This window comes from Giraffa tippelskirchi, chromosome 8, assembly GCF_054371585.1.
Source record: "Giraffa tippelskirchi isolate mGirTip1 chromosome 8, T2T-mGirTip1v1.2.pri, whole genome shotgun sequence".
NCBI lineage: Eukaryota > Metazoa > Chordata > Mammalia > Artiodactyla > Giraffidae > Giraffa > Giraffa tippelskirchi.
The window spans coordinates 29,465,949-29,493,933 of NC_137282.1; the positions used below are offsets into that span (position 1 = coordinate 29,465,949).

General features: G+C 45.2%; 2 protein-coding genes across 58 annotated transcripts in view; one reads left to right on the forward strand and one right to left on the reverse strand.

The window, feature by feature from the left end:
* Positions 1-27,985, reverse strand: part of STOX2 (storkhead box 2) — a 187,775-nt gene that overhangs the window by 85,703 nt on the left and 74,087 nt on the right. For 7 of the 41 annotated variants that reach the window (XR_014062636.1, XR_014062635.1, XM_081521914.1 and 4 more), the window contains exon 1: positions 21,739-21,847. The exons of 2 other annotated variants lie outside the window; for them this stretch is intronic. Coding sequence is in view for 10 of the 39 variants with exons in the window: in XM_081521888.1 (XP_081378014.1) it covers positions 14,954-15,119 (166 nt within the window). In the remaining 29 variants the exon portion in view is untranslated. Of the gene's footprint in view, positions 1-1,861; positions 1,955-5,036; positions 5,115-10,654; positions 10,752-13,261; positions 13,455-14,953; positions 16,811-16,906; positions 17,144-21,738; positions 21,848-27,985 lie in introns of those variants that run through there. 32 more of the 41 variants (XM_081521902.1, XM_081521916.1, XM_081521891.1 and 29 more) reach the window with 15 other exon arrangements.
* The window catches only part of LOC145518142 (uncharacterized), a 33,500-nt gene continuing 21,080 nt past the window's right edge, over positions 15,566-27,985 (forward strand). For 6 of the 17 annotated variants that reach the window (XR_014062638.1, XR_014062645.1, XR_014062637.1 and 3 more), the window contains exons 1-3: positions 15,566-17,546; positions 23,568-23,685; positions 25,000-25,133. Coding sequence is in view for 1 of the 17 variants with exons in the window: in XM_081521934.1 (XP_081378060.1) it covers positions 27,272-27,327; positions 27,613-27,743; positions 27,884-27,985 (289 nt within the window). In the remaining 16 variants the exon portion in view is untranslated. Of the gene's footprint in view, positions 17,547-23,567; positions 24,737-24,999; positions 25,134-27,237; positions 27,328-27,612; positions 27,744-27,883 lie in introns of all 17 variants that reach the window. The other 11 variants (XR_014062649.1, XR_014062650.1, XR_014062647.1 and 8 more) reach the window with 7 other exon arrangements.

Here is a 27,985-nt window from a genome sequence, read left to right on the forward strand (position 1 = left end):
TTTTAAGCAACCCAAGGGAAAAGACTCCTATCTTTATATCCCACAGCCCTGCCTCCTGTCACAGGTCACGAACAGGAGTAGCATTTGAATAATCAGAAGTTGACATTACCCATCGTGAAGCATGTCTCTCATCTGGGGGAAAAAATAAGAACATAGTATTCAAAGAAAAGCACAAGAAACAGGAACCCTTTTATTTTGTGTGCGTGTTTGTGTGAGTGTTTAGTCACTCAGTTGTATCCAACTCCTTGCGACCTCCATGGACTGTAACCCACCAGGATCCTCTGTCCATGGGATTCTCCAGGCAAGAATACTGGAGTGGGTTGCCATTTCCTCCTCCAGGGGATCTTCCCAACCCAGGAATCAAACCCACATCTTCTCTGTTTCCTACACTGCAAACAGATTCTTTACCATCTGAGCCACCAGGGAAGCCCCAAGAATAAGCCTACAGAGTTAAATATACTTGCAGCTGAAGCAGCATCTTCCTGACCTGGGCCGCAGGGCACAGTGAATCTGTGAAAGTTCTAGCTCAGATGAATGTAATTTCTGGATGTTTAACTTACTGCAGAGTGTTAAAACCCTTTTCTTTAAAGAAGCGGGTTTACTAGTCAAATCTCTCCCAGACTGCCTTCCTGGCAACAAGAAATTAAAACCATAGATATGCAAATATTAAGAAATTCATCTTAGGAAACTGAATACAAGGAAACGATCATTTTTGTCCTGTGTTTATCTATTTCGTTGCCTTGATCCTAAAGTTAAAAATACAGAGAAACTATAAATTATATTTTTTAATTTAAGAGCTGACAACTTTGTGTTATACACATTTGCTATTTTAAAGTCTAGTACATAGAGAATTAAGCGTTCACTAGTTAACCAGCCATAAAATGTGGCGGGGGCAGGGGGGAGTGGTTAAAAAGACATGTAATTTTAAAGTACTACATAGTGTGTAAAACCAATTTTTTTTTTTTAAATAACTGTGTATCATAAAACTTTGAGGCTGTTCTTAAATGTTCTAAAGAACAGGAGTTTGCTCCTGTATTTGAATTGCTTTAAATATTACATACTCCAAGGATTATGCAGGTGCTAAATTTTGCAAGTCCTCCTACCAGCAGAAGTACTAAATGGAGATTACCCATTCGTATTGTTCACATTCATTCTGTTGCCATGGGTGACTGAACTCCTCCTCCTTGACCACTGAAAAACTAGGAGAAACTGTACAGCATTTTCTCAGTGATTCCTATGGGGAAATCACAAAGACAGTTTTTTCCCCCAAAAAGCACATCTGATGTGTTCTAAATCGGTTAACTGACTCTGGCTGTGCTTAGTCGCTTAGTGTCCGATTCTTTTCAACCCCATGGACTATAGCCTGCCAGGCTTCTCTGTCTATGGAGATTCTCCAGGCAAGCATACTAGAGTGGGCTGCCATGCCCTCCTCCTCATTAAAGATATGGTTCATTTACTCAACTTTAACCATCCATGCTTTTTAAAAAAAATTTTTTTAACACGGACCATTTTTGAAGTCTTTAATTTGTTACAATATAGTTCCCATTTTTTACGTTTTTTGGGCCACGAAGTATGTGGGGTCTTAGCTCCCTGACCAGGGGTTGAACCTGTGTCTCCTGCATTGGAAGGCAAAGCCTTAACCACTGGACTGCCAAGGAAGTCCCCTAAATATTGATACTTTTTAAAAATCATATTCACCAAAATTCCTAGTTTATTAATGTCTTGGATTACCTTGGACTTCATGCTATCTTGTATCATTCAGACCCACAGAACTCCCCCTTTTTTGATCCCTGATAGCGAAATTTTAAATTACTGGGTGGGGTACTGTCAAATTATTCCATGATTTGTATCCTGGCCTTACCGGGATGCTCAGAATAACTGCTCAGCATAAACTCTTACAACAACAGATGGCAAAAGTTAGACTGCATGAAATCTCATCTTTCTCCAGTTCTTCCTAACAGAAAAAGTAAAGGAGTACAGAGAAAATGAGTCAGCAGAAGAGAATGGTTTACAAATGAATGAAATTATGTCTCCGTGGGGGAACTTCTTTCCATCTGAAGTTTCGAACATGGTTGTCAGGTGCCTTTCATACCAAGTAAGAACTAAGAGCTATGCAATCCCAAGGATTTCATCTCCTCCAAAAAAATCAGGGGTGTTCACCACACTGATGGGACAGCTCCTGATAACACTGGGCCAGTTAGGACAGCGAAGAGCTCACAGCAGGATGAGAAACCCCCTCTAGAGTGATAAGAGGAGGAAGCATAAGAAACAGCAGCACAGAAATATTCCAGCAACAGCCTCCCATGCACCCGCGGACACCCTGCCAGGTTTTAGGAGACTCTTACTATTCTTTGGTCAAAGTGTGGTAACTCTCAGAACATCAGCTGGCAGAGTTGGGATTCTTTTTTCCAATAACATACACAAATACTTGAGGTTGGACTTGTTAGAATAAGCAGAAAACTCTAAAATCTCTCCTCTCAGTACCAGCCAGGCCTCTCTAGTGGGTTCCTTAGAGTGAGTACAAGATGAACCACTGGAGTGGTAAAAGTAAGTACTTAACACTTACTTAAAAATAAGAAGTTAATTTTACCAACAGGTAGCATGTAGACTGGGCTTCCCAGATGGCACAGTGGTAAAGAATCTGCCTGCCAAAGCAGGAGACATGGGTTCGATCCCTGGGTCGGGAAGACCCACTGGAATAGGAAATGGCACCCACTCCAGTATTCTTGCCTGAAGAAGAATCCCATGGTCAGAGGAGGCTGGTGGGCTACAGTCCATGGGGTCGCAAAGAGTTGGACACGACTGAGCAACAGAACAACAACAACAAGCATGTAGACTAACAGTCAAGTACATACAAGATTTTGTGTGTGTGTGTGCGCGCGCGCGCGCATAGAATCTCAGTGTCGTGGCCTGTGATGCTTCAAATATTCATTGGTGACTGCCTCCCAGGACTGTTCTGAGATGAAATGAGGTCATTCTTAAGCACTGGCTGGTACCAAGTACATGCTCAATAAAACAATGGTTCCCTTCCTTGGACAGAGGGAGGAGTTGAGGGTTAAAAGGCCCCCTCTTCATGTCTACATTTTAGGAGGCCCGGGGAACTCTTATCTTGATAGGAAGCCTGTTCTCAGACCAACAGAGGAAACCCTGGGCTCAAGGCCTGGGACCTTTGACCTCAGGCTCCCCACTGCCAGGCTGAACAGAAACCTTCCAGGGCCTGTCTACACAACAGGGCATGAGGCCCTCAGCATCAAGCCCAGCCCAGTGATGCTCTGCACGGCTCCACTGGAGAGAAAGTACTTTCCCACCTCTGGCTGCTCTTGACAATGGAAACCTTCCTTTCTGGCCCTTCAGCTCAGGATGGTACACCATCACTCATTATGACTTTGGCATCCCGAACAAATGTTCTTTGAAATTCTCCACATGTTGAAACCACCCACACCAAGCAGGGTACAGCATATGGGAAAACAAGATCTGCCGTCTCCAAAAACCATGCTTTCGCCCACAAAAGCCAAGGCTTTTGTCATACTGTGGAGCTATAATTAGAGGAAGCTTTTGAAGTTCAATGAGTTGGCCGCAGCTGTATAAGGCAAGCTACTTCATATATACTTGAGGTTCTCCTGCAGCTATTTGCCCCTGGACTTTGAAGGAAGGGAGACCTGGGGAGGGGCGATGTGTTAAAAAACAGGAAGCTCTGAGTTCCCAAATCTTGGCCAGTCATGCTCCGCGTGTCTGCCTCGACAGTGAGGTGAGGTGGAGGTGGTGGCAGCTTTGAAAGCTGCGGAGGAGGGAAAACCCTCTCTCCTTCCCCGGCTCAGTCTGTCATCCCAGAGCCCCGAGTCCTGCTGCCAAACCATCTGCTCAAAGGAAAGCTGCTGAAATATTAACACAAGCGAAAAGTGGATCCCAAAGGGTAGCACCCGCTTTCTGCAACCCAAGGGGACATGCTGACCTGAGATTCCAGGGCACCATCCTGACTATTTAAAAGTCACCAAGGGAGGAATATGGGCTTCCCAGACGGCGCAGTGGTAAGGAATACGCCTGCCAAGGCAGGTGACATAAGAGATGCGGGTTTGATCCCTGGGTGGGAAAGATCCCCTGGAGGCGGGCACAGCAACCCACTCCAGTATTCCTACCTGGAGAACTTCATGGACAGAGGAGCCTGGTGGGCAACTCCATAGGGTCACAAAGAGTCGGCCATGACTGAAGCAACTTAGCAAACACACACGTTAGACAGGGCAGCATTTCCCTGATTTCAGGTGGAGCCGAGTTCTCTTAGATTTCTATCTCATGGGAATGTTGAAAACACAATGATTCTCCACCATGTTTTTCCTAAGATGGAAACTCAGGGACAAGTGAGCCCACTTAGGCGAATGAATAATTTTGTGAACCTTTTAGAAGATCAAATACCCAAGTCAGGAGGCAACGGAATATTTGATTTGTGATTCAGTGAGGACCAAAGTACAAGAATCAGAGTGAAAGCTGTTTTTAACTCCAATCGACCCTGGACAAGTTATCTGTCATCTCCCTTCTTCTACATGCTCAAGTATAAGATATTTCAGAACAAGTCACTCTTGTAGAGTTATGTACCCAAAGAAATAATACAGCAGCAAAAAACGTACTAAGTTCTTACTATGTGTCAGGCACGATGCTAATTATTAATATTTTGCATGCATTTGCTCATTTACTCCACATGGCAACTACACATTAGGTACTACTCTATCCTCATTTTATAAATGAGGAGCAGAAGATACATCGCCAAGATTATACAGGTAGCAAATGGGTGCCAGGACACCAACATCCTGTCTCACTTCCGAGTCCTAAATCAAGGACTTCCCTGGTGATCCAGTGGTTCATACGCCTCACTTCCAATGCTACGGGGTACGAGTTCAATCCCTGGTCAAGAAACTAAGATACTACCTGCTGCGCAGCATGGCCGGTGAGTAAAATTAAAGCCCCAAATCTAAAAGCCTACCACTACATAGAGGCACTTTATGAACATAAGAAGCCACTATTTCAATTATGGAAAAATCTACCTCACACTACGACCATCTTCACTGTTCAGCTCTTCTGGGCATGTCCAGACCTTTGCCTAAGCAGACTTTTTTAAAAACCTTTAAAAAAAAAAAAAAAGTTTATCAACAGCAGTCCACTGTCTTCATTATAAACAACCAGTCAGCAAGTGTAGGAGGAAAAAAAAAAAAAGGTCCAAATACTCCCTTCAATTACTTTAAAACTAGTCAAAATGAAAATTCAAGTGAGTTCATTAGGTTCACAGGAAGCCCCATTATAATTATAAGCTCCAGAATCTAAAGGGATGTTTTATCTTAGAAATTTGGTGGATTCCAAAAAGCTATATTGTTTTATAATCTCATCAAAGATCCATGCTGGAATGTTTGAAATCCCAGTATGGAAGCTTATATATGTACCAGCCAGTGGATATCTAGAGTGCCCTAGTTTACTCCTTCGGCCTAGTGTGTGTGTGAATGGGTCAGGATTACTGATAGGGTACAAGGACCCTGGGGGTCTCTCATCATCAATCCTCAGGAGACTAACTATGACTGCTGTTACAGAAGGGACATACAGAGGTCAGAGATTTCACTGAAACTATCAGGAACGTAAGCAAGACGATGAGTCCCCATAGATGTACATTTCAACTCCTACTGTATGCCTACTAGCCACCCAGCAACTGCTGCAACAAAGCCAAGTGAGACTAGAACCAAGTTCACAAAGAGTGTACAGTCTAGAGGGAGGATCAGACAAGAAGATGACGACAGGTGTGTAAATGATGTCAGAGGCGCACAAGGATGCTAAGGGAGCACGGAGAAGAAACGGCTCCACCAGCAGTCCGTCAGCCAAAGAGGAGCAGGGTGTGGAACACCAAGGAGCTGAATGCAAGGTGGAGGGGATACTGGGTGTTATTGAAGAGGGGATAACAAGGGCCCTGAAGTCTTTACAAAATGAAGGCAACGTGGCTGCACAGCAAAACTTAACCGTACTTTTTTTATGTAGCTTATATACAATTTACACTTGACAGCATACTTTGAAGTGACAACTGTGAGACCTTGCTGAGATTCTACTTGCTTCCTTTGGGGTTCTTCCATTTCTATGCAACAGGGACCAAAGCAATACTTTACACGTATTATTCACATGATTCACTCCAAACTGCATGGATACATACATACCATGATTATTCCCATTTTACAGGTAAGGAAACTGAGGCCCTGCAAATAGAGGTACTTTGTCCAAGTTTAGCTGCTCAGTACTGGAAAAGCTGGATTATGAAGCCATCTGAGCTATATGTCTGCTCTAAATCACTCTGCTACATGGCCTCTCTGAAAAGGAATTTACTGAAAAGTACCGAGAAACTCAAGATCGCGGGGAGGCCTGGAGACCCAGGCTTGGAACTCAGAGCCACTTCGGCGAGGACACCACGGCTGCCACGCTAAGCACAAACCACTCTGCAGCGGGCAGTGCCTACACTGCCACACACGGGATGCTGCCTGCAGAATGCCATCTTGCTGCCACACCACCACCACCCAGGGACTGTACCTCACTGCCCTACAAGCGCCAGATGCAGAGTCTGGAAAGGAGTGAATACTTGCTGAAATCATGACCGCAAGGCAGGCAGGCCAGGACAGCAGGGCCATGGTCAAGTTCAGCGTCTCCATGGAGAAGTGAGGTTCATGGGGGTCCATAGGGTCCCAAGGTCCATGGGGAGAGTGTACTGGTTTCCTAGGACTGCTGACAGAAAGTGCCACAAACTGGGTGGCTTAAAACAAAGAGAAATTTATTCTCTGACAGCTCTGGAAGCCAAGAGCCGAAGGATTGTTTCCATCTGGCGATTCTGGGCGAGAAGCCCTTCCACGCCTTTCTACTGGCTTCTGGAGGTTGCAGGCAATCCCCAAACTGCCTTGGCTTGCAGACCCATCACTCCAATCTCTCCCCCACCTTCACATGGACATCTCCTCCGTGTCTGTGTCTCTCCCTTCTTCTTACAAGAGCCGTACTGGATGCAGGACCCATCCGACTCTAGTATGACCTCATCTTAACTTAATTCCATCTGCAAAGACCTTATTTCCAAATAGGGTCATATTCAGGGTTACCAGGGGTTAGGACTTGGATGTTATCTTTTGGGGAGGACACATTCAACTCACGACAGTGGGGAAATACACAGACGGGGGAAGGGAGTCCACCTGCTGGGCAGCCAAAAAAATGACAGTTACCCATGGTACCTCAATCATTATAGGGGCCTTCATTTCATCTAATAACGAAATGAATGATTTCAAAGCAAAAGTTGGATGTGCCGAAGGGAATAAATGGTCTATGAGCTCTCGGAGGGGAATCGGCTTAGACAGGAATCTGCAGTAGGGCTGAGGTGGGGGTGTTAATTACCAAGATAGACAGTTCCTCTCTCTGAAACTATGGCCATCAGAAGGAGAGGGCCGGCCTAAGTCCTGCTATCTCTAATGCCCACAGGCACCTGCCAAATACTTCTCTTTTATCTTCAAAAAGAGAAAACGTGGCCTGGAGGGGCCATCATGGATTTACGTAGGAAGATAAATGGAGATTTTTAACTGTGTGCATGAGTTACCTAAGCCATAAATTTCCAACTGAATCGGTATATGACAGATGTTTGAAATATACATTATTTACATAGCTAGTCTAGTCTTTTGTGCTGCTGCCTGCAGAGCTCTAAACTCTTTTCAAACCTGAACTAGAGATACCAAAAGCATATCCCTTGTATCAACAACACAAGGGCTTCTGAGTAAGTGCAAACACTAATCAAACAAATGCAAGCATTATAAATCACTTTACTTTTAGGAAAAGAGAGCACATGATCTCTAAATCTTAACCCCGAGTCCCCGGGTTTTCAGAAACCCAAGTAGGATCCACCGTTAACGGAATCCAACTGACCTTCCATCTGCTGGAAATAAAAATAAGCAAGTCATCTGTTCCCCTTGAAGAAGCAGAACGGGAAGTACAACGGCTAAGGTATTTCCATGTTCTCACTAACACTGCTAAGTGGGTGACCCCCAAACTACCCCATCACATGTGTACCTACTTCTCTGCTTAGACAACCAACTCTTTAAGTCCACCATGGATCTCGTCATCTGCTCCATTTCCCCCCAGCCTCCTGGTCATGTGCTGCATTCTTCCAACAAAAATCTCTGATTCACCTTTGATTTCCTCTCCCCTCTTCAATCCAGTCACTTACAAAGGAACAGCCAGGCCCTTTCTTTTCACAGATGTTCCCTTTGCCCTTCACGCTCATCTGTCCTTTTTTGGCTGATATGAGTTCTCACCATGAGGCAGGAGTACCGCTCAGGTACGTGAGTGGTGGTACCACCACATTTCAGGTGGTATCTGGTTGGATCATTTTTTTTACTGAGATAGTGATATAATAATAATTGTAAAGGGGGTCAGGAAAATAACTGTCAAATGAAACCCACCATTTCATATGAAGTTAAAAATGCTTCTTTTTCATCCATTTAAATACAAAAGTGGGTAGAGTTCAACAGAAGTATTACATAAATAAAAGCACAGGTGGTATGTGGACTTGGTTTACAAGTTCTCAAGGGTGGTGTGCTAATGCCTAGCAGCGCTGGGAAACACTGCTCTGGGGTGGTCCCTCAACATACTACTGATGATCACTCTGTCCCCTCCACCACCTTCCAGCTGGCCTCCTAGCCTCCCAACTCTCACCTCTTCCATCTACTCTGCCAGCCATGGCCAGACACCTCTTCCTAAGAGGTGCATTGTTTCTCTCCCAAACTCACAAATATCATTTCTGCCCCATAAATTCTAAATCTCGCCCACATTTCAAGATCCTACCTGACCGAGCTGCACATTATTTCTAGCTACATCCCACAATTACAGCATGGCAAATTTCACGTTGACGTGTTCTTTGCCAGCTGCATGCCTTGGTTCATACTGCTTCTGCAACACTCCCCCAGCCCTCCTCCTCCTCCGTCTCCTCAAATCTTACCCAGTCCATCCATAAGCAAGGAAGTCCTCCCTCCAGGCACTGTTTTGTATTGGCATCTCTTCTCTGAACTCCTGTTCCACTTACACCAACCATATCAACCACCCCACTTAACTCTTAATTGTGTTCCAGTTTTTACGACTTTCGAATGGTTGACTCACGGAGAGCGGGTCCTACTGACCACAACAGGAGGTCCTTGAAGAGTAGAATCTTCGTGAGTACAAGAGGATGACTCACATTAGGAGTCAACAAACAAACTTTTTAAAGAGAAGCTATGTTTTATTCATTTGTCCAATAAACAAGTCCAGAGTCCCTGATATATGCCAAGCTCTATGGCTGGTACAAACACGTAATACCAAGACTGAGGAATTCATTGGCTAGTAAACAAGAGGTACAATACAATGCAACCATGTCGCTGAAACACAAGCATAAAACAAATGTCATGTGAGTGATGTTCTGTAGAAAGAGAGGAGGTATATGAACTTGTTCTGGAAGGCTCAATAGCATTAGCTTTATACATTAGCTAAATATCAAACCTTTAAAGATAGAGAGCACATTCTCAGTGGAGAGATATAAATCGCAAAAGGCACACAAACAGCAACAAGCTATTGCCAAAGGTAGAGAGATTCCAGAGCCTGAAACACAAGGTGGGTGGGGGAAGGAAAGGAGGGAAAAGTAGGGGAGGTCATGCCGTGATGAGCCTTGGTCTCAGACTTCATTCATAGGCATGAGAAACATCAAAAAGAGCTGGGAAGTAATATGATCAGTTTTGCTTTAAGAAGGATTACAAGAATAAAAAATAAAGTCCCTCTGGGGACACATGGAGCACGCGTTGGACACGGTTGGTTTAGAAGACATCCTAATAGAACAGAAGAAGATTCAGACCACCGAGATGAAGGGGGAGGGGCAGATTTTAGAACTGTTTAGGTGGTAGGAATCAATGGGATGTTCTGGCCAACTGGTTATGCATTCCGATGTCAAATAAAAATAGTCTGGAGATTAACTACTTAAGGAAAAGTTTACTATCTACTTAAAAAAAATTAGCCATGTCATTTCTCTCTCATGCAACTGGTGAGGGCTACATTATAGAGTCTATAGTCTAAATTCTTACGAACTACAAGAACCTCTACTCTAAACCTGACAGAGCAGGCCTCATGCAGTTTCTGTGGCTGATCTACTAAACCTGTCCTCGTTGCAAAAGTTGGCATTCATTCCCACTGACAAGGGTCCAAACCAGACTTCGCTCCTTGGTTCTATCTGCACTCAGCATAAGCAATCTTGTACCAAAGAACAAACCAGTGTCAGAACTGCCCCTAACTCTCTGGGGTATAGAGAATTTAAGCCACAATTGCTCTGGAGATATAAAAATGCTAAGGTTTTTATACAATTTACTCATATTACTTTTTTCAAATAAAAACGTTCACAAGAGTATAAAAGATATTGAAATACCAAGAGAGGTGACCTTTTGCAACCACATTCACATTCTCCCGGGAAATAAAGAATAAAGTCATTCACCACCAAGTGTAATATTCCTCACTTCCACAGGCCTGATGCAAGGAGTCAACACAGGTAGTTTCAAATTAAAACACAGTTGGAGCAGCGAGGCTAAAAATGGATCTCCGCAAAGAGGGAATAGGAGGCAACAGGATGCTGTTTGTGAAAACTCACCAATGATCAGAATCTGCCAGGGCTTCGTCCTCAGCCCCCCTACTCCCATCAGTCTGGTCACCAGGACAAGCCCTAACGCAGTCACTTAATGGAACATCTGGGGATGACAGGAAATAAGACTCTGTCGTCAAAAGAGCACTCTTCCCACACACCCCAGGTACGGAAGCACATGACTCCAATAAGAAGAAAGGGCAAAGGTTATTTCTAACAATTTCTGTGTAAGTGCTCAGAAATCCCAGTCTCGCTCAATACAGAGCCTCCATGGAGCCCAATCCTGTGATGGAAATGTGGGCCAGGAGGGCCCATTACAGACGAGAGAGGTCATGTTACCCACCAGGGACACAGCTGGTTTGGGGCAGGCCCAGATTAGAACCTTGAGTGCCCATCCTCCACTCCCAGAAAACTCGCACGTCTCTCAAAATAACAGAACATAACGAACTGGGACACACCATCCACTGTGCCCCAGAATTAGATTAGCTTCTAAAAAATGAAAACGAATAAACTCATCAAGGTGGTGTCCTGGCCATTCCTCCCCGCTGACTCACATTAGTTAGATGAGCAGACCCAACTGACTTTTATTTTCTTAAGATGTCAGTTTGGGGCTTCCTTTTCAAATCTTTTAAAACTCTCTGCCTTATTTTTCTTTCAAATGACAAGCATCGAAAAGTACCATGACTTTGGGGTGCCGAGTTCATAAAGAATACCTTTCATGCACGTGCGCCATAGAACCTTTATAGTGGAAAAAAAAAATTGCTTTCCAATCTTTATCAATGAAATGTCCCCAAACTTGGTGGCATGCCATGTGCAATATAAAGAAGCAGCTACCCCCTCCCCTCCCTCCCCGGGCAGGGGGAGAGGAGAGGGTAGAAAGTTAAAAGTCAGCTGCCTCATTTGCATAAAGAGGTTCACAAGGTCCTAACAGAAAAAGTTCTAACTCCTTCATTAACAAAGGTATGGTGCCTTGAAAATCATTTCATGAAGGTAGGTGAGTGCGCTTCCATATATGAAGCCCTAAGGGTTATATAGCTACTTCCCTCTTTGTGGGAAGTTTTACTTTTTCTCTAATTAATATCATAATTTCTAGTTTTAGAAACAGTGGAAGAATAACCCCACATTCATTTGACCTAACCCTTTTTCTTATTCAGATCATGGATGCATATTATTCATCTTGATTTGAACAAAAGGCAAGATTTTTCCCCTTCTTCCCAGAAACCACCTTCGGGAAAATTAACATTCAAGATAAACAATGCATACATCTCAGGGCCTGTGAACTTGCTGGTTGCCAGGAGGCCTGTGAATTCTTGGGGTTATTTTTGATTTGGTCGCGTGAGTTGGGGGCTGAAATAGTCACATAAGGCAATGTCTTTAAAATTTTAAGTTTCAGAATCCTCTACCTAACCATCTGTTTGCAGGATCTCTTTAAATTTTAGATGTGTCTATTCTAACCTCTTGAGCTTAAGTGTAGTTTATCCCAAAGGTACACGAAAAAGCTAAGGCTAAATGTCAAGCCTATTGCTATAAATCACATTTCAAACTGGTAATTATGCATTAGTGAAGAAAAGACTGTTTGAAAAGGTGCTGTCTCATTAGAAAGCTATTATGGAATGCCTGTAATTTTGCCTTAAATAAACACATTTAAACTTGAAATACCTACTGTGTGACAGTGGGCCAGACCAAAAGAGGAACTATTAAAACTTATAAGGATCTTTCCTTTCCTAAAGTTAAAAAAAGTGATTTTCACAATATTTTTAAGGAATTTTTTTGGATGGGGATTTCTAAAAATACCTCAACTGAAATTAAGTCATTTAGTGCCTCTCTGAAGAAGCTTATCTCGTCCTTTGAACTCAACAACAAAATCTCTTTTTACTGAGAAGAAGTATGATAAACACTAGCAGCTATTATGCCAAACGACTGGACAAACAGAAGAAATATGAAAAGCCTCATTTGTTTCTATGTTGCTTCATTTTCTATTTCATTTTTAAATGACAAAGGCTCTGTTTGTACGCAGAGTCACTAACTTGATACAAATGGATTTTCTTCCATTTGTTAAGGGGAAGAGAACTTCTCCCACATCATCTCCAAGTGTCTCAATATACCACCTATTACTATCAACACTTACATATTTGGAAAGGAAATTGATAAGCTACTTCCAATCTCCCCCAGAAAGATGTGTACATAAGATTGCACCTACTCTCCCAGTGTTCACTGGAGGAGTTTAATAACTATTAGATCCTTCCATGGGCCCCAACTCCTTTTATTATATGTATTGGACAATAATTAAAACAAAGAATAAATAACCAATTCCATCCTTGGACAAAACTATATTATGTCCAACCCTGAAGCCCCATGAGAATCTAGCAAGGTGCTCTGCTTGAGGCAGGGGAGATTCCATGACATGCTGAATGAATCACACAGCTCTTCTTCCCCCACCTTTGGGTTTTCTTTTCTCAACAGTAAGCTAATGTGAAATCTACATAGACCTCCACCAGCCTGAAAGAGCTGATCCTTCAGTATCCCCTTAGGACCAGCTTACCATGTGCAAAGCAAGAAATGAAACAAGAGAATCAAAGAAAATGAAAAGCTTCTTCCTCAAGCCCTCAAAAATACCTTGCAAAGCTGGCGATAGCAGAGAAGTTCTTTAGCAAAGAAGGAAACCGTGATCATAATGATGCAATGCCAAGAGAGATAAGAATGGGCTCCATGGGAATGCGCCTGAAAGCATTACAGTCTTGCAGGTCTGTTGAAGAAATGATGGCCACCTGCCCCCCTCCAGCCTCACACTTGGTATCAGTACTGATTCCTGAAGAGAGGCAAAAAAAAAAAGAGGGGGAACCATTCAGAGTGGAATGAAGACATTCAAACCTCAAACATATGAAACCTGAGATTATCTGAACACCCAGAGCAGACATGGGTTTATGGACAGACGTGTTTTGAGGTTACATTTGGATTTAGCTGTATTTCAAAATTTACTGCCACCAGCCTGAAGAATAAAGCAACCACAGCAGTGACTGACTTCAATTACTGAAGCATAAACTGTAGTTGTCACTTCCTTTACAAATTTGGCTTTTCATGACCGGGAAAATCAAGGGAGCCTTATTGCCAAAACAGTACATCCTTATGTCACCAGATAAAAAAAGATTGTTATTTTATTTAGGTTTTCTACTCATGGAAGTGTGGTCACAAGACATTTTTAAAGCATGAAATACTGGGCCTAGGTTTAAAAAAAAAAACACTTGCTGTTTTAGGAGAAAGATAGTAGAGCTACACTTTAAGTACCAACTGTAAGCTTAAAGCAATCTTCCCAGGATTTGGAATGGTCTGGTACAGGATGTGTTTTCAAATATAATCTTGGTTCTTCCATGACATTTTGTTTCGAAGAAAATGAATTCATTCAGAATGAAAACCAAATCAACCAAAATTGGTGTCTTAAACATCGTTACATACAAGTGGTCAACAGTAAGAAGAAAACACCAAGAAAAGAGTCTCACAGTCCTCCTTCTCCAGCATTTCGAGTCTTTTATCCCTGGGCTCCCAAGGCACACCAGCAAAGCCATTCCGCTGCATTTCCAAAGGAAACTAACTGGCGCCTTCAGAAAGACTTCTATGCGTTTTAAGACGAAACCCTTTCTGAAGCCTTCATCCTCATTTACCGTCTTGTTTGTCCTTCCTGTCTGGCACGCAAACACATGACACAGCCTCTATTCTTCCCATACAACCTAATTCAAAGCAACATATGTTAAATGCACGCAGAATCATGTGAGCATTCAATCCGCATACACACCATTACCCCATCGAATGCATTCAATGAGCCGCGACACAGCTCCCTGCGTGCAAGCAAGCCGACCAGCCCGACTGCAACCTCGCCCCTGACTCAAATCATCCAAAACTGTGCATGGAACCTGTTCCCTTGTAAGAAAGAAGGGCTGTTTAAATACCCGGTAGGATATAATAACTGGCCACCGAGCGGGAGCGAGCCAGCCCGGTACAGAGGGCAACCGCGGACGCCGGCTCTTCCACGAGCCCAGGGAGGCTGGGCGCCCGGGCTGGCGGTCATTGATCTGTGCAGCCAAAACGCCTGGCGCGTCCCCCTCCCAGATTTTACCTAACAGCTCTCCAACCCCATATTGAGAGGGCCTGCTGTGGATCTTGCGGAGGTACAAAATGGTGGATGGGAGCTAATTTTTTTTTCCCTGCGTTCCCCGTAACTTATCGCATCCATCACCGCGCTTCCCCTCCCGGGGAAGGACCGGAGCACGCCCCGCGGCCCCGGCCTGCGGGGGCAGAAACGCGGTTACCAACCTGATGTCATGTAGCCCCGTGAAGCCTGGGGCGCGAAGGCCGCGGGGAAGCGCTTGTGCAGGCGGTAGTCCTTCTCGCTGCGGGACCTCATGCGGTCCGAGGCCCGGTCCGAGAAATCCGAGCTAGGCCAGGCGCGCCGCAAGGTTGTGCTCCGGGTCTTCTTCATGGTGGAGAGGGCGACCCGCCGCCCCCGATCCTCGGGGCCTCAGCGCCGGGGCGCAGCGCGCGGCTTCATCCGTCTACGGCGGGCACGACCCGGGCGGACTCTGCGCGCATTTTCCCAGCCCCTCCTCTTCGGCGTCTACACCGCCAGCGGCGGGTCCGGCCCTCCCCACGCCCCCACACCCCCCCACGGCGAAGGCTCCGATTTTACACACGTCCCACAATGCATTACACTTCATTTGCAATCCGCCCGGCTTATAGCTTCCAGATTCCTGGGGGGGGAAAGGCACGTTAGGAGGCTCCCCGGCCAGGAGGAGGCGGGGAGCGGGGCGGGCGGGGTGGGGGCGCCGAGACTTGCAGCGTGGAAGCAATGGGAGCGCAGACAATGGCCCGATTCAGCGCTGGAGTGCTTAGCCAACTGTGAGCCCCCGGCACAAAAGCCCCAAACAAATGAGGAAGCGGAGGCCTCCGGGGCTGACCCGGGATCGGGCGCCCGGGAAGCCGGAGGGGGCGGCGGCAGACCCTCTCGGCACCCGGCGGCTCAGAGAGAGGCGTGGGGATGACAGCGTCCAAGTCGTGTCCCCCTGGGCCTACCGGCCGCGCGGCCCGCAGTCCCGGGCGTGGGCTGCCTCTGCCTCCCCTGCAGTCCTCGGGAGGCAGTCTTCATTCCAGAGGCTCGGATCGGGGGGTTGGGGGGCGTGTGTGCCCACGATCCGGGGCAGGCTCTGCAGTCAGCAGTTGCGCCAGGCCGGCTCCTGCCGAATCCACGAAGAGCCCGAGTCGTCCTCGCGACTGCAGCGCCTCGTCGGTCTTCCTCCTTCCTTCCGAGGCTCGGGGTGGTGTGCGTGCGTGTGTGCGTGTGTGTGTGCGCGCGCGCGCGCCGACACGCATGTGCCCCCCCTACACATGCATGCTCCTACTTACTGGCCGCGGCGGCGACGGGAGCCATGGCTGCCAAGGATGCGGCATCTGCCGGTCGACACCCCGCACGGCGGCACAGCGGCTCGGCGAGCGCGAGCGCGCGGAAAGGCTATTGATGGACAGGGAGCCGGGAAGGTGCCCGGCCTCCTGCTAATCGGCGAGCTGCATTAAGTTAGAGCACCGATCCTGTCTGGCTTCTCATTTGCCATGCAAAACACCCGGCGGCGGCGGCGGCGCTCGGGACCTCGGCTGGTGCCCCAGCCCGGAGTCAGCGCCTGGATATTTACACTGTTTTGAGGGTTAGCGCCTCCCCCTAGCAGAAAGGAAGAGAAACCGGTCGGTGGGAACTGGGCGATCCACGGTGCCCTGCCTGGCCCCCACCTGCACCAACCCCGAAGGCAGCTAGAGCCGGGGGGAGAGGGCGCCAACCCGGAGCTCCGACCGCCGCCAGCGCCCGGGCACCTGGTTCCACACCACCGGGACAGCGCAGCGGAGGCGGCTCCGACTAGTCCTCTCTCTCCCTCGAGCCCCCGGGGTCAGTCACTCCCAGCCCGACAGCCTGCATTCAGGTCCACAGCCCCTCTGCACGGCTCAGCTCTGCACAGCTGTTTCTGGTCCAACCAACGAATCGCTCAAGGACAACAGTGCGCGCGGCGCGGTACGGGAGAAGGGGGCTACGCGCCGCCCCGGCCTGGGCGCGAGGCCCGGGGCGCGGGGGTCAGGCCAAGTCACAGGCGCGCGGCCACACTGCGGCGAACCCCGACCGCGCGGCGTTGCGGCCGTTTCCCCAGCAACCCTGACCTTCTCCTTCGGGTTTCCATAAAACGCCTAGGTGTTGTAACCAACAAAAACAAAGCCGATTTCTCTTACGCCTTTGCGCCTTTTTCCGTGAGTGACGATGCAACGTTAAAAATAGTATTTTATGCTGTTTTTTTCATCTTCGCAGGTGCCAAGGTACAGAGACGGGGATATGAAATCATGAGGCCATGATCGGGCTGATACTGCAAAAAAACAGCCCCTCCCCCGCAAAGAAAAGAAAAAGCCACCAAATCCTAAATGGTTAAGATTCAGGAGTCTTAGCACAATTCGGTGCTTTTCCAAGGCATTAATTTTGGGGTGGGGTGGGGGAGGGGGCAAGGTTCTCGGAGAACGACACAGAAGGGGGCGGAGCTTAAGCCACAAACATGATAGAATCTAGAACTTCATTCACTATCTCCGGGCTGCCCTGTGTAATCTGGGGCCAGGGTTACTCATATGCCTCTCTCCGGAAACCAGGGTAAACAAACAAAAATCACTAAGCAGCCTATAGAACGTGTATTTACACTAGTCAAAATTTATTACCAACCCTATACCAATTAGCTAGTGTTCAGTGACGTTTTTTTAAGTTAGACAAGGACAGTTCCCCCAAAGGCAGGCTAAAATGTCTTCTTTACTGTAAGAGGACTGCTAAGAAGAGAAAGTCTCCAGCTTCAGAAGCTATGGAAGACTAAATGTGTAAAGAACCACAAAGGTAATAAAAATAATTGTATTAATGGATGCATGAGATACTGACATTTAGATATCTCAATCCAGTTGAACAAACAATTACTCTACCTCCCATGAGCCAAAAGTGGTTCTATGAATGATTATAATAGTTGTGACTGAAGGCTAGTGGTGATTGCTGTGACAGCTGTGAGCTTCCCAAGTAGCTCAGTGGTAAAGAATCCTCCTGCCAGTGCAGGAGATGCAGGAGACCTGGGTTAGATCCCTGGGTTGGGAGGGTCCCCTGGAGGAGGAAATGGCAACCCACTCCAGTATTCTTGCCTCGGAAATCCAATGGACAGAGGAGCCTGGTGGGCCGGAGTCCATGGGGTCATGATTGTGTGACTGAGCACACACACACACTGCAACTGTGATACTCATTCATTCAACAAATTATTATTGACTATCTAGAATATGCTGTGATGGGTGCTGGGCAAACAGAACACCACACATGGCCCCATGTAACTTAAGTAATAAGCAAATAAATACACATATTGTGTTGAGGTCTACAAAGAAGAATCACCTCTATGAAAAAATGACGGTTGACCTGAGACCTACAGGATGTGGAGTCATCCAAGCAAAGAGTGGGGAGAATGATGTTTCAGAAAGTGGGAACGGTGCATGCAAAGGCCCTGAGGTAGGAAAGAATCTCGGTTTCCATGGGAAGATGTGCAAGAAGGCCAGTGTGGCTGGAATTGGAGTGTAAGAGGAAGGCACATGATGAGATCATGGATGAAGCCAAGAGCCCGATCATGCAAGGACTTGCAGGGCATGTTAAGGGTTTTGTATTCTATTGTAGTAAACGAGCCAATGAAGGGTTTTAAGCAAAGAAGCAATGATAATTTTAGAATTTCTATATAAAGAGGGCTTAGAAGGGGAAATTTGTTTAGGGAATGGGTCATCCAGGGCTTTTCTAGAGGATTTGATTTGAATTTGAATCACACTTGACTTAAAACTGAAAAACTGATTCATTGTTGGTATGAAGGAATGAGGGTGGGTTGATAGGTATTTTGGGAGGACAGTTACAGCTCCACTCAGCCACCTCTGAATGCTGGCCTTTGCAGGGCCGTGATATCACCCAGTGTCCATACTCAACAGAATGTTCTCGGAGCCAAAGCCAAATAGCCAGACACAGAAGAACCAGGAAGTAAATAGCGTGGGTTAGCTGAATCAAATCAGTAAAGCAGGAGAGGTTGGGGCTGTTAAGAAATTGTCCAACCAAAGTTAAATGGCAACATCAAAAGGTTATGAAGGTAAGACTTGAATCTAGCAAACAACATCTTGTGAAACCAATCCCACGTAACGTGGAGTCCCGTTACTAGAGCCACTGTTAAAATCAGCCTCGGTGTGGAAAGATTCACTCTGGTCATACACAACTTCTAGGTCTCCAGTCCTAGTTTCAGATCTCTCAACCTACTTGAGACAGTCAAGTATCTGGGTCATGACCTGTTCATTAAGTAAGCTCAACTGTGTAATCCCAGTTGTTCCTAGTAGCACGGTTTAGAATTAAATAGAGAAACGATATAGCAAATCACTTTCATAGTATTTGTGATTTTTTAATCAGGCTTAAGAATCATTTGTACCTTTGGTATTTACATATCGGATAGATTAGTAACATTAATTAGACAAACATTTGCTTTGTGATTCTAATTCAAATGTATACAGTTGGCCCTGGAACAACCAGGTTAATTCAAGTATAATTTATAGCTGCCATCCCACCCATAGTTCTCCAATTTAATCAACCATGGACAGACCATGTAGTATTTACTATTGAAAAATACTCACTTATAAGTGGACCTGGGTAGTTTAAACCTGTGTTGTTGTAGGGCCAACTCTGATTTTAGACTTTTAAGTTTAAGTTGAAAGTTAGAATTTTGACTTTGATGTGCTCCTCATTCAAAACTTTGGTTTATTTGATTTACAAGAGGTGAATGAATTTAATAGTTACAAATATGTAAACTCCATGAAGGCAAGGGATACTTTTGTTTTATTCACTGCAGTTCATTGTTCTGCTTTGTTCATAGCTGTGTCCAGTGGCTCACAGTAACTGGCTCAGATGTAATGACTAAGGAAGCCTGATTAAGTACTCTGAAAGATTTGGTTTGAAATCTTTTATAACTGTGTTTTAATTATTGAGTAAAGGGTCTTTAGTCTTTAGTTTGAGTTGATCAAGTGTTTTTCAAAGGCCCACTGAGAGTTACAGTTTTTATTTGACCATCTTTAAAATACCAAATGTACAAACAAATAATGTTGAATCTAAAAACTGAAGGAAATTTTGGTTTTCCAAGTTATACCTCTATAAGGGAAAATCTGGTATTTTGAATCTGTATCTCTAGTACACTGAACATTCATTGAAGACCTAAATATCTATAAGTGATCTTTGCTATACACAAAAAATCCCCCTTTGGTATGGTAAGAGAGTTAAGTCTGCAGAAGGGAAACAGGTGCTTACATATTTATGTATGCTGTGATATATGCATCGAACTTTGTGATTAAAATATTTATTACATAAAAATCAGAATTCTGGGGACTTCCCTGGTGGCCCAGTGGCTAAGTCTCTGCTTCCTTGGTCAGGAAACTAGATCCCACACACCACACTCAAGAGTTCACAGGCCATAGCTAGGACCCAGCACAGCCAAACAGATAAATAAATATTTTTAAAAAATCAGAATTCTGAGTCTGAAAGTCATTCATCTTTCTGCTGCTTCCTGAAATATACTTTGAAAAAGATATTAATAGTTTAATGTGACAAATGTGCTTAGTCAAAAGATATATACACATACACACTTTAAAATCAGGCGTTTGTATGGCTCAGGTTATGAACCTAACTGGAATATGGAAAACAGTGTGTCCCAGGAGACTGAGGCTTTTTCAGAAGTTTTTGGGCTGGAAGACAGGGGAAATTTCTTACACAATGCATTCAGTGTGCTCAGTCACTCAAGTCATGTCCAGCTCTTTGCAACCCCACGGATGAGAGCCCATCAGGCTCCACTGTCCACGGGACTTTTCAGGCAAGAATATTGGAGTGGATTGCCATTTCCTTCTCCAGGGGATCTTCCTGATCCAAGGATTGAACCTGCCTCTCCTGCACTGGCAAGTGGATTCTTTACCAATGTGCCACTTGGGAAGCCCATGTGATATATGTCTACATTCATATATTCATATGTATGTATGCACATTCATATGACCTGGGATATTTTGACTTCCAAAAACAGCTAATAAGGTGGACTACCATGTATTTGCTAGATACATTTTGTCCTCCTTCACCCAGACCCCAAACTGCTAGCTTTAATGTTATCAGAAAGCTTGAGCATTTATTGTCTTTCTTAGAAGATGCTCTCTTCCTGTGCGGACCACCTGTGTGGTTGCCAGCACAGTGATTACACTGCTGGCATTTTGGTCCACAGCTCGCAACAGATAATTTGCTCTGGGGAACACTTGTCCTGAGATATGTTAACAAATGTGACTTGAAAAGAAGTTTCCATTGTAAGTTCAGTGGTTGTTGTTGCTCAGTGGCCAAGTCGTGTCCAATTCTTTGCGACCCCGTAGACTAAAGCCCACCAGATTCCTCTGTCCACGGGATTTTCCAGACAAGAATACTGGAGTGGGTTGCCATCTCCCACTGCAGGGTATCTTCCTGGACCAGGGATCAAACCTGTGTCTCTTGCGTCTCCTGCAATGGCAGGTGGATTCTTTACCACTGAGCCTCCAGGGAAGCCTCTTTTCTTCTATACGGAGAAGTAAACAAGGCTAAAAAGAACCCTAAGTTCAGAAGATGTGTTAAAGTTACAACATGCCTGCTGGACTTCTCAGAGCCTTTCATGTGCAAACACCCCTTGTAAATCTACCAAAAAAAAAAAAAAAAGCAAAATTGCTCATCAAGCTCTAATCATAGGGCCACTTTTTGCTGGAGCACATTTTGGCAAACAGATCTAGATAGGTGGTGGGAGGTGATAAATCCATGGGGTAAAACACACCTAGGAGAAGTCCTAAGAATGATGAGACTGCATATATATTTCGGTCTTTCCATCCTTATCAAAATCTAAGCTGAATTTCTCTTAGTCTCTCCACTTAGGTACATCGTCACCTATAACCCACTTCCAACAGGGCTATGTTGAATCATGGGGCCCAGTGAATTCTACTCCCAAAGAAAGCAGTTGTTTGGGGATGCAATAACTCACCAAGGAGAAGTAACTCAAGAGGGGCCTGAGTCTTTCTGAGGACAGAGGCTGGAATAGGTTGGCAGGATCCCAGCAACCATCGCTAGGCCAGACTAATCACAGTCAGAGTAACAGAGGGCAGTGAGGTGTGGTGATGCCAAGGAGACATGTCTTTGTTGGGGGCCTGGGGAAAGTCAGTCTTTGAGTTCTATTTGTTTCCATTGTGATGGCAATAATCTCTCTCTTAAAAGTGAAGATCTGAGGTAAACCTATAAATGTACCCATTCATTGCTGGCAAGGAGAAGGCATCAAGAAAAAAAACAGCCAATTTTATCACCTCTCTTGATCACTAAGGGGGAAAGCATTTTAAAATACCTGAATGCCAATACTTTGGCCACCTGATGCGAAGAACTGACTCATTGGAAAAGACCCTGATGCTGGGAAAGACCGAAGGCAGGAAGAGAAGGGGACGACAGAGGATGAGATGGCTGGATGGCATCACCGACTCAATGGACATGAGTTTGAGTAAACTCCAGGAGTCGGTGATGGACAGGGAGGCCTGGCGTGCTGCGGTCCATGGGGTCGCAAAGAGTCGGACATGACTGAGCAACTGAACTGAACCGAACCGAACGCGTTCTGGATTTTTTTGTTCATCTATGAATCCTGCTCTGCATTAGATAACCAAACAAGCTGAATTCCGGGGGGAGACAGAGCTGCTACCAGCAAATAACAGAAACTGTGGGTGCTGCTGAGTTGGATAGCTATAATACAGAAGATCCACAAACCAGGCTCAGAAAAGAGAAAGAAGATACCCATGCACAGTAGGGAAAGAATCCTCCTGCCAATGCAGGAGATGCAGGTTCCACCCCTGGGTCGGGAAGATCCCCTGCAGGAGGGCATGGCAACCCACTCCAGAGTTCTTGCCTGGAGAATCCCATGGACAGAGGAGCCTGGCGGGATACAGTCCATGGGGCCGCAAAGGAGTCGGATACAACTGAAGCGTGTCACGGCATGGCACAGTGTTCCTAGCAGAAGCCCAACAAATGCCTATGAATTTGTAAAGTGGATTCAGGGTTATAAAAGAATATTATACAGACTTTTTTTCCCTCAGATCCATTATGTGTGTGTGTTTTAGTTGCTCAGTCATGTCTGACTCTCTGAGCCCCCAATGGATTATGTCTGCCTAGGATCTTATTGACTTTCACAAGGTCTGAGGTCAGTGAGGCAAGATTTGCTATCATAATTAAAGATAAAAAACAAAGACTTAATGACAGTATGATTTGCCCCCAAGTCATACAGAGGTTGAAAAACCCAAATTCCTCTCTTGAGATTCCCAATCCAGGATTTTTCCTGCCCCCATGATGATGGGTGTGGGCAGTTACTAGATTTGGGATTATTTGTTAATTGCTTTTGGGTAGTCCAAATGAGTTGAAGTTCACAGAATTCTTTACATTGTCAGAATAGCCCTCCAATTTCTAAGTTATTAGTACGTTTTATGAATATACATGCATGTAGAAGAGAAGACACATTTCTTCGGACAACTCAAATGACTCCCTCGATTGGTTTATATAGACTACGTATGAGATTTATTTATTTATTACTTCTTTGCCTTTATTAATGTTTATTGGAATATAGTTGCTTTACAATAACATGTTAGTTTCTACAGTACAGCAAAGTGAATCAGCTATACGTATACATATATACCCTCTTTTTTGGATTTCCTTCCCTTTTAGGTCACCAAAGAGCACTGGTCCTGCACTCCACTGTAGGAGCATGAGATTTAGACTTAAATCCACACACCTCCTTCAGACTAATCAATCTTGAAAGTTTTCTTTCGATTCTGTTTGCAGGTCACCACAGACCAGCTTCCCAAGCCAAATGAAAAACCACACTATAGCACAGATGGATTTTAAAGGAAGAATCTCTTTTCCAACAAATGAAATATAACTGGCTTAGATGAGAGGCTAAGTACGTCCTAAGTATGCAACAATTATGAGAACATCCAATTTGCTTTTACATGTCATGACAGACTATTCCAATCACCACCACAACCTCAGCAACTAAAGGGGAAAAGTTTGAGAAAGTGATTTTATGGACAAATGACCAAGTTTAAGAGCTTTCAGCAATACCCATGAAATCAGAACAAAAGCTTCCTCCAGCTGCGTATAGCTGCAGGCTTCTGGGAGGTGGCTCACAGCTCTAGGAAGGGAGAATGGAGAGGAGAGCGCTTGAATCATCTTGGAGGAACACAGTCTTCTCTACTCCCCCACTTAGAATTTTGCTAAGTCAAGGACTCCAAAATCACTGTGGACGATGACTATAGACACGAAATTAAATTGGGAGGAAAGCTATGTCAAAGTTGACAGCATATTAAAAAGCAGAGACATTACTTTGCCAACAAAGGTCCGTCTAGTCAAGGCTATGGTTTTTCCAGTAGTCATGTATGGATGTGTGAGTTGGACCAGAAAGAAGGCTGAGTGCCGAGGAACTGATGCTTTCAAACTGTGGTGTTGGAGAAGACTCTTGAGAGTCCCTTGGACTGCAAGGAGATCCTACCAGTCCATCCTAAAGGATTTCAGTCCTGAATATTCATTGAAAGGACAGAGGCTGAAGCTGAAACTCCAATACTTTGGTCACCTCATGTGAAGAGCTGACTCACTGGAAAAGACCCTGATGCTGGGAAAGATTGAAGGCAGGAGGAGAAGGAGATGGCAGAGGATGAGATGGTTGGATGGTATCACTGATTCAATGGACATGAGTATGAGCAAACTCCGGGAGATAGTGAAGGACAGGGAAGTCTGGGGTGTTGCAGTCCGTGAGGTTGCTCAGATGTGACTGAATGACTGAACAACGATGACAACAACAAGGATTTCCCTGCAAGGATTTTGCTAAAGTGGAACAGTTTAGGAGCTAAAAGTGAATGGTCTGGAGCACATCTGTCACTGTCTGAATCCCAGCACCTCCACTTCCCAGCTGAGCAACCTCAGACCTGCCCTGTCAACAGCTCTCCCTCTGGAATGTGGGGAAAACCTAAGTGCCAATTTAATGGGGTTGTTCTGAGGATTACATGATATATGTGCCTGGCAATCAGCTAGTGCTCAGTAAATGTTAATTTAATTCATTCTAATTAACACCCTCTACCAGGTCCAGGGCTGAACATACCCACATCTTCTGACTGCCACGTCAGGCGCTGCACCCCTGGCAAGCTCAGGAAGTTCTTCACTGTGCTATGTTAAATCATTTAGGTCTTCTCTTTCTTAGTGTCTTCTTTCATTCTTTCAGTGATTACCCTGATATTTCAACAAGCATTCTTGAACTTGAAAAAGATCTAAGATAAATCACTACCTCCTTGTTCTCCCAAACAACACGAAGACCTGAGAACGATGCCACCCTCTACAAACATCACTGGCTTCCAGGTGATTGCTGACCAATGCTTTCTTCCCTCCTTTCCTTCCTTCCTTCTTCCCTTCTTTCTTCCCCCTCCTGCTTCTTTCCCCTCCCTCCCCTTTTCTCTTTCTTTTACGGTTTTAAATAATCAAGCCCCATTGCAACTTACCCTGTTTACCAGTTTCTTTGCTCAGTATGAACAGGCCAGTTCCCTTGGGGATGAGTTGCTAGTGGTACTGAAAGGTGAATGGAGCTGGATTTGTGTTTTATGAGACTGAAGAGCCAAAACATGCTATGAAATATTTCACCTGGAAACTTATAGTGATTTTCTTTTTTAAAAAAATCTGGAGACTTTTCAGAATATATTGTCTGCTACACTGCTGGAAATGGAATCAAGCAGGTCACTTTTCCTTTTGTCTCTAAACAAAAGAAAAAGTGGACTACAGTGGACTGTAGCCAGCCAGGCTCCTCTGTCCATGGGATTCTCCAGGCAAAAATAGTGGAGTGAGTTGCCATGCCCTCCTCCAAGAGATCTTCCCGACCCAGGGATCGAACCCACATCTTTTATGTCTCCTGCATTGGCAGGTGGCTTCTATACCACTAGTGCCACCTGGGAAGCCCAAGGAATTGGGGGAGGGGACCCAATTCAACCTGTAACAATGTTATTGATGACTATCCTTGGACTCCTGCAAACTCCAAAACCAAAGTTGAATTCATGAAGAAAATAAATAAACCAGGCGAGATGGCCTAATAATACTTCAAGAACTTCTTTGGCAGCTTATGAAAGCAAACCTTCCCTTTAGAGTAAACCTGTGCAGATCACTCAGGCTGGAAAGAAGCCAACTTGTTTTCCAAGCTTGAGAAGAAGGGAGCATTTGCCCCCTCCCCTTGTCCGAAGCCTAGTGAGCCCACAGAACAAGGGGTCAAGCAGCCACCTCACGGCCACCTGCTTGATGGCAGGGTTCAAGCACTTTCCAAAAGAAGGAAGTGGGGGAACAGGGTGGGGAAAAGCAGCCCTTGAGATGTTTAACAGGTGCAAGAATCTGTCTCGTTCCAGTGCAGACTGTCTGACCCTCTAGCTCCTTCCTTGCCAAGCCCCAGGGCCCTTAAATAAGCAAGTCAGAATAAGAAGTAACCATGGGGTTGGCACTGAGCAGGCAGGAGCGTGCATCCAGATCCCAGTTAGGCTGTGCTGCCTCTGCCAGACCTCACGGGGGCTTCTGGGTCCAGGCTCCTTCAAGGCCAGGAGGAAGCCAACAGCACGGGGCCTCCGTGGGCCTGGGACCTGGGTGGTACAATCAGAGGGCCGGGGCTGCAGAGGCTGGAGGCTGCCTTCCCCAGGTGAATGCCCTGGGCCACTAACCATTCCCACCGTGTGACCACCCGAGTCTCTATTTTCTCAACTGGAAAATGGGGATGCTGTTAGAACTCTTAGGGCTGCTGTAAGATTCAAATCAATGAATCCACACGAAGTGCTTAGAGGATGCCTGCTACGGAGACATCACTGCAAATGTTAGCTACTATTATTACTGCTTGGGGGGCATAGGCTAAGGGGGTGGAACTTGTTTGGAGCCTTGAATCCCTATTCTTTGAAAAATGAAGGTGTCTTACGTGGATGGACCTACAGACTGTCACACACAGTGAAGCAAGAAAGAGAAGAACAAATACTGTATAATAGCACATATATGTGGAATCTAGAAAAGTGGCATAATGATCTTATTTGCAAAGCAGAAATAGACACAGATGTAGAGAACAAATGTACGGACACCAAGGGGATACAGAAAGGCTGGGATGAATTGGGAAATTGAAATTGACATATACACACCACTATGTATAAAACAGATCACTAATAAGAACCTGCTGTATAGCACAGGGAACTCTACTTAGCTCTGTGGTGACCTAAATGGGAAGAAAATCCAAAAGAGAGGGGATCTATGGAAATGTATGGCTGATTCACTGTTGGTACAGCAGAAACTAACATAACATTGTAAAATAGCTATACTCCAAAAAAATTTAATTTAAAAATTAAGTTGTCTCAGAAATACAAGAAAAATGGAGCTCTCCAACATCCTATTTTTCTTCCATGGTGAAGGAGAATACATTTGAGTCTAAGATATTTGTCTCCATCTGCAGGTATTAGAAAGCTCCTGGATCTAACACTTATTAGATGCATCACCTTGACCAAAGTCCGAAAATCTCTATGAGGCCATCATTTCCTCCAAGGTAAAATGGAGGAAATGGCTTTCTCCTACTGTTGTGTGAAGAATAAATATGAAAAAGTACGTAGCACGCTCAGCAGGGTAACTGCACCACAAATACTGCAGCCAAACGAATAAATAAATAAGTTTTTTTTTAATGCATTTTTAAAGGAAGCTGTCCTACAAATCCCACGAGTTACACACGAAAAGGTTGAAAGAGCAGGACCCTGGGAGTGAGCGAGACACAGAGATGCTGCTCACCCACTGGGCTGGCGCATCTTTATCTTTTTACATCCTATTCTGATTCCAGAAGCTGTGGCATCTGCTATTCCTTCCTCGGCACCACTAACACAGCAGAGACGAGAGGCCGGCCCCACAAGTTCCCACAGAGGCAGGAGAATCACCTCATCTCCAAGTCAGGGTGGAGGACGCAAGCAGGAGGTAATCATCGCAAAAGGCAGGGCTTCGGAGAGCCCAGTGGTCCACCCGAGTCACAAAAACAGCTGCTCCAACTGCAGGATTTATCAGCGATGTAATCCCTCTCTCTCTCTCTTTTCTCCTGAAACACTTGTGTTTCCTAGACCAGCCAAAACCAAAGGCAGAGAGACAAGGTAAAACAAGCAGACGACAACAACAAACACTAGGAAAGATGAGGAGCAAGGACTTTGTCCAAATTTGGAAAG